Raw genomic sequence first — 7,087 nt, forward strand, 5'->3', positions numbered from 1 at the left:
AAGCAAAATAACTAAAAAGACAAAAAGACAAAACCACCTCTGGAAAGCTAAAGCTTCCCCTTGCCTTGGCCTGCTCTGGTTCCGTTCTGACCTTGGACAGACAGGAACACCCAGGCTTGGGGGAAGGAGAAGCGGTTCCAGGACCTACACATCTGCTACCACCTTGGGGGCTTATCACCCCCCCAAGAATGACTTACTTCCCCAGAAAGGGTCCAAGCTGGACCCACAGAACACCGGCACCGGAAAGGGCTCTGGGTGGCAGTATCGTGGCAGGCTTTGGCCACACTCAATCGCCAGCCCATCTCCCTCACCCTTAGCTCAGTATACAAAGGTTATCTGGCCTCAGGTGTTTCCCCACTGGGCAGGAGAGGAGGGGGGCATGGGAATGACACCCACCCAAGGGGGGTGGGAAAGGGGAAATGGCTGGACAATGTAAGCAGTTTAGTGTAGTGCCACGTGTTTGGAAGATGTTCAACTCAGGTAACTATTACTCCAGTCACAGCCCCCCCAAAGCCACATGTATGCATCCTCACAGGGAGGCTATCCATGGAAACCATAGGCCCCGAAAGACCCAAAGAGAGTCAGCAGGGCTGACTCTCACCTCTTTGAGTGAGGGCTTGGCTGGCTGGCAGGTTTTCTTTCCCATCCTCCTTCCCTGGACGTCCTGGGCAGTCCTCCTCAGGACCTTCCCTCTGGAGAAGGTCCTAGCAGCACCCCAATGCAAGTGGACCCTGCCCGCCCAAGCCCAGCCTACTCCAGGCCGCCTACCTCTCTTTGCTCGCTGCAGATCTTACACAGCCACAGGGGCCGCTTCTGGCCAGGGGAGGCCTCGATCCCACATTTGGTGCAGACTTTCTACAAGAGAGAGGGACACAGATGTGTCAGTATTTTGGCTGCTTCCTCCTGGGCTGTGGGGCCAGGGCGGTGGTCCCCAAGGGATACTCGGGCATCTTCTAAGTGGGTAGTTTGCTTTGAGCTAAGGGCCAGGCTCCCCAAAGCACAGCTCACATAGGAACCTGTGGGTGACTTTGTAATCTAGTTGTCTCATCGATGGGGCTCCATGTTACAGATTGTGCATCCCATTAATTCTGTTCTGAGGGGACCACATCAAAATCAGCTAGCAGATCTCCACAATGCCAGCGTGTTCAGCCGGAAAGAACTGGAAATCACCCAAATGCCTAATACCTGGGGAGGATCCAGGCAAACAAGACAGAAGGAGATACTGCCTCCCTACAGCGGACCGTGGCTACCTGCAGATGTGGGTGGGAAATATGGTCCTCTCCCAAAGAAAGTACACACTCGCTTAGGAGCAGGCCAAAGACTCCCTCGTGTGCCTGCCAGGTTAGGAACCACGGTGAGAAATATGAGCGACAGCTTAAGGACACGCTTGGTGCCACGTTTCTCACGCACGGGTTCCAGGACCTCATCAGTGAGGTAGTAAGCCCGCTGCAGAGGTGCGGAGAGGAGGGTGTAAGACTTGAGACCTTGTCCAAGGTCTGTGGCAAAGGAGAGCTGGCTGGGCAATGGCTCTGGAGCACCCCCTCTTGTTCCCTCCAGACATAAATAGCCAGACCACAGATCCTAGTGTTCTTTCTTCTGCTGAGCTGTTTAAATCCTAACATCTAAACACACACTTTCCCCGAGAGACACATCAACAAGTAACTGTGGGGAAGGCCAGGATAAACACTGGGAGGCAGAGGTGGACTTGTTGGGGCTGAGGTTGGTTCTCAGCCTACCAGGGGTGTGTGATTCAGCAATGGTGGCTTTTTCCTGAGGGGGGGGGAGGGGAGAGAGGCTCCTGTCCCTACAGGGTGGGGACTTCCACGGCGGGTAGGATAGGTCTGTTGTTTGGCCTTTTCTGCAGGCTGCCAACTGAGCAAGAGACACATCTCTCCACGGAGAGGGAAATGTCACCAACTTGGCTTCTCCAAGCATGTGTCACCAGCCTGATTGGGTGGCTGAGCCTGGGCTCGGCAGGAGTGGCGGGAGCCAGCACACTCGGAAAGGAAGCTATGACACATTCGTGGGGGAGCGGATTGGCCACCAGCCAATGTCACTTCTCTGGTTGTCGAAACAAAAATGGAGTCTGGTCTAAGGTCCTGTCTCTCTGAGCTGGCAGGAAGGTCCCCTCTCCGGTCCCAGGCAGCACAGGGGTTCCTTACTGGCTCTCAGGAAGGTGCTGAGTCCAGCATTTGTGGTCAAGCACATCAAGGCAGGTCTCCTCAGAGCTGCCGACTGCTCCCTGGGAGTGCCCTCAGCTCTCAGGGTCTTTTAAAGGGACAGACAGCTACCTAAGTGCCAGCCCTGCCTGGCTTTGGGATCTTTGCCGGCTGGAGACAGTAAGCCTCTCCAGGGATTGGCAGCTCATCTCCTAGACCAATGGTTCTCAACCTTCCTAACGCTGTGATCCTTCAATACAGCTCCTCATGTTGTGGTGATCCCCAACCATAAAATCATTTTCATTGCTGCTTCATAACTGTAATTTTGCTACTGTTATGAATCGTAATATAAACTGTGTTTTCTGACGGTCTTAGGCGACCCCTGTGAAAGGGTCATTCAGCCCCCAGAGGGGTTGCACCCCACAGGTTGAGAAGCACTGTGCTAGACCACCATCTCTGGGATAGGTCTCAGAGAGACCAGAGGTTCCTGCTTTTTTTTTTTTTTACAGTTCACCCTGTAATACAGAGGGCTCTGCCCTCCGAAGGCTGTTGAATGAGACCATGCTCCGGAAAAATCAGGCGTGGGTTAAAATACCAGTGACCACCATTTATGGAGCAATTATGTGTGCCAGGTACAGTGACCCCAGCCACAAAGTGTGGAGGAGGTGTGCTATGTGATCCCTGGGAAGATGGAGAAACAGAGGCCCCAAGATCCTGCAGATTGTTCTTCTTGTGAGCCACCAAGCAGCGTCGACTTCCAGAGCTCAGCAGAGCAATCAAGCCCTTCCCCCAGGTGCCACATGCTACCCACAGCAATCGAGGGCTGGCTCTGTTCCAGCAAGGACCTGGGCTATGGCCAAAGGCTCTAAATAGATGGTCAGAGTCACAGCACAGACTGATTCTGAGACCTGGGTTCACTGGGGATGGGGGTGTAGCCAGAGCACACTCACACATGCCCCAAGACTGGTTCTTGGCCAGTCTGGTTCTGCCCTTTGTTCTGTCTCAGCCTAGCAGCCTTCACTGGTAGCCCTGCAAGCCCACAGCAGCCTAGTGGTCACTGTCCCTAGGGAGAGGACAGTACAGCCTCAGGCTCTGTCTAGATCAGCTCATTTTGATATGATGAACACACCATGGCTCCTGGCTCAAGCCACAGAAGCTTCTTCTATAGTGCTGGGAAGGGAGATGGGTAGCGGTCTTCTAGAGTATTCCCAAGTGATAGAGGACAGAGTTCTGGTCTCTTTCTCCTTTTATGAAGTCCCCAGTCCCAGCACATGGGCCCAACCCTGTAACTGCCTCTAAACTCTAGTACTTCCCAAAGACCTCACCTCCAAGTATCCTATTGGGTGAGGGCATCAGATTACAGGTTTAGGGCACATGAATATTCAGTCCCTAGTGGCCTCCACCCAGGACTGAGTCTTTCTCTGCTAGTGCATGTTGGAAACCCTTGGTATTACTTGGAGTCATTCTGCTCCATCCTACACCACCCAGCATTCAGCCACCAATTTGATGTTCCTATAACCCTGCTCCTGGTTCCCGCAGAGTCAGCTGGTCGTGATGCTGGGACAAAGGTTTTGATTGGGGCAAGCCGGGCTGAGCCTTTGGGTGGACTCTTGGGTGATCGACCCAAGCCAGTACAAGCCTCAGAGTTCTCATGTCTACAATGAGTTCACCATTCATCACTTTGAGGATTAGCCGCGATTCATATGAAAAGCAACCGGTATTTAAAAAGCACTCAATGCCCAGCACTGTTATTATTAGTGGCACCTGTTGCACCCTGTTCTGAAGGCCTGCGTGAGTCTCCTCAAGCTCTCCATCATTTGGTATAGGATCTGGCAGTCATGGATGATCATTTAAAGTGAAATTATGGACCAGGTTCAGTGATAGAATATTTGCTTAGCAAAATTTGCCCATCCATATGCCCAGTGTGTACGGGATACCAGCATAGGTTGGGTGGCACACATGGACAGGCAGGGCCAGGTAGTACTGTGTACCTGATGAAGTGCCGGGGCTTTCTCAGGAGTCACCCTGCCCAAGTAGAGGGTGGCTCAGCTGTACCAAGCGTGAGGGGGGCATCAGTTTTTAAATTTTTAACACTTACTTATTGTGTGTGCGGATCAGAGGACAACCTGTAGGGGCAGTGAGTTCTCTGCCGTGTAGGATCCAGGGACTGAACTCAAGGGCAGAGGGCTTGGCAGGTGCCTTCATTGGCCGAGTCATCTCACTGGCCCCTAGGCAGGATTTTGAAGGATGGGGTGCACATGTCTTGCTAAACCATGTGATAGATGGTGCATCTATGCTGTAGGTCCAGGGAAGACAACAAGGGAAAAGCCCCCCCAAAACTGTCCTGCCCTCCACCCACAGACCTGGGACAGAGTCTGCAGAAGTGGCATAGACTGAAGACAGTAGGGTGAGCTCTGGTCAGGGGGAGGAGGAGGAAAAGAGAGGCAGGTGGTCCATCCATCCTGGGGTATGCACTCCCCACTTCTCCAGCAGGGAGCTCAATGCTGCCTATTCCCTAGGTTCCGACCAAGACTGGGTAGCCAGGTGGAGAGAAAGCCATTCCCAACCCAGGCAGAGAGGGTGGACGTGAGGGTTCCCTCCGTTTGTCTCCTCCACCCTTTGCCTTTTAGAGTTTTCTCTAGGGGATCAGAAAGGTAGCAGGATGGGACCCATCCACCCACGTGTGCACAGCCCTATTGCCAAGCTACAGTCACCACTGATGGAAGCCATAAGGAGTCCCAGGCATCGCTGGGCCAAATTCACATGCTTGAAGCATGCCTGGCTGGCGGGGCAGCCGGGTATTCCTTAGAGACCAGGGCCTACCAAAAGATGACATGCTCCACTTCAAACAGAATTGCTGCTCTATTAAATCTCAGATCAAGAGGGACATAATGAACCATTTCCATTTCCCTTTATAAGTTTAGTCTTTGTTTTCAGATTCCAATACAGAAAATTAAGCAGCCAGAATTTAAAAAGAATGGACGAAAGAAAGACTGTGCAAGAAAGAGTAAGCCAGCCTCTCCAACAGGCAAGGGGAGCCTGGGCCTGGGGGAAGCCACTGGCTTCCTGCCCAGATGGGCTTCCCACGAGCAGAACTGCCGTCTGCAATGGAACACTGGCCTCTGGGGTCTGGCTGCCTCACGCATCCTGCAGCCTGCAGCCTGCCATCACATCAGGGCTAACGAAAGCACACCTGACTCAGATCAGAGGCGACAACACTTGAAGGCCTCAGACTATGTGCCCTGTGTCACTCTTCTCGATCCATCCGTGTGTCCCTTTGCAGATGTGTGTTCCAGCCCCTAGAACACAGGGAAGGGGCCAGCTTGGGGACGGTCAATAGGACATAGGCTTTGGGCAGGCCAGAAGCAGACGGTGCCCTTTGGAGGCAGCCTTGGCCTTTGCACTTCCTCTAACCTCTATTTTTCCTCCCTCTGCATCTGTGGAAATGGACAGCCTGTGCCACATTGTCAAGATCAAGGAAGGTTCTTGGCACAGCGCAGGATGAAGTCCTGTGCTGGCACATCCTTCTCAATGAACGATACCTTTAGCACAGCCCAACCCAGCAGGTGCCCGCATCCTATCTCTCACCCCCTCTCAATAATCCCTCCCCAGGAATTCCAAATGGCGTTTGAACTCCCCCTCTATCACCTCTGCACGATCCACACTCACCACCATGCCTAGCCTACACCATGGGCCCCACAGCAGTGTGTCCCCCCCATACCAGCCAGGCCCCCAATTAGTTCATGACACGCAGCTGACTGATCTCAGCAACATGTCATTTCTCCTACCATTGCCAGCCTAAGGGCCTTCAGCGGTTTCCTGCTGCATTTGAGTGAAGACCTCCCCCCCCTGCATGTTGAGGGATGTTCAGGGTGGACCCCTCTCCCCCACTGGCCTCTGTTCTTACCTGCCTCCTGCTCTACAGCCTTGTGCTCTCCACTCTGCACATCAGCCACCCTGGCCTTCCCTCAGGGCCTCGTCCTTGCTCTGCGCCTGCCCCGGGATCTTCCTGCGTGTTGTGGCCTTGACTGGGATGCCTCTGACCACGCGGTCTTCCTCACTGGCCTGTACGTCCCTTACACCACTTCTTCGAGGCGGGCTTCTCTGCTGCCTTTCCCAGTAGAAACCCCACTGTGGGCACTAACCTCTTCCTCTCTCAGTCAAGGTCATGTGTGTGTCCTCTGCTGTGTGTGACGTGCTAGGGTCACTGTCCCCACCAGACACCCCTGCAGACAGGGCACAGGCCATGTCTATTGCTGCCTGCTTTACTGTTCCCAGTGCCCGTCATGACTATCTGCAGAAAACACGAAGGAGCAAATGGGAGCTCCCTTTAGTACTGCAGCCTAGAAGATGAGATGTGGTCTCCCCTGGAATATGCCAAAGTGCCGGGATGCAGGACACAGAAACACACAGAGCCAGGTCTGTGCCCAGTGGTGTTGAGGAGTGGGACGCTGGGGGGGTCAGACGGGGAAAGGCATACATAGTGTGGGGTCTCCAGAGGAGGGGGCGCCGCTGGCTGTGGGGAGGGGTTTGTTCTTAAGGGATGAAGCATGAATCCAGCAGGGCAGGCCTCTGAAGAAATGACAGAGAGCATCCTTTGCTAAGGCAGGCAGCAGAGCTCCCCATCTTACTTCACAAGAGCACTCCCATGGCACAACCTGTAGGCTGCCTATGTGTATAGTATCTGTCCTGAGGCTGGATCCGGTGTCCCCCCCAAATGTCCTCCTAATACTCACTTCAGTTATGCCCAGGAAGCCAATGCCACTTGTCCCCTTCCCAGACCAAATCCAAGAGTCAGAGAGCCTGGCAAAAGAGCCTTCAAGGGACAGGCATTGAGCTCAATCGGCAGAGAGTTTGCCTATCACCCCGGAGCCTTGGATTCCACCCCCAGAGCTGCACAAACCAGGGGCGGTGGAACTTTCCTGTAA

General features: G+C 53.8%; 1 protein-coding gene across 1 annotated transcript in view; it reads right to left on the reverse strand.

The window, feature by feature from the left end:
* Rph3al (rabphilin 3A like (without C2 domains)) overlaps nt 1–7,087 on the reverse strand; it is a 101,110-nt gene that overhangs the window by 50,825 nt on the left and 43,198 nt on the right. Inside the window, exon 5 of the mRNA XM_059269534.1 lies at nt 769–855. Within this exon, the coding sequence (XP_059125517.1) occupies nt 769–855 (87 nt within the window). The remainder of the gene's footprint in view (nt 1–768; nt 856–7,087) is intronic.

This window comes from Peromyscus eremicus, chromosome 8a (genome assembly GCF_949786415.1).
Source record: "Peromyscus eremicus chromosome 8a, PerEre_H2_v1, whole genome shotgun sequence".
NCBI lineage: Eukaryota > Metazoa > Chordata > Mammalia > Rodentia > Cricetidae > Peromyscus > Peromyscus eremicus.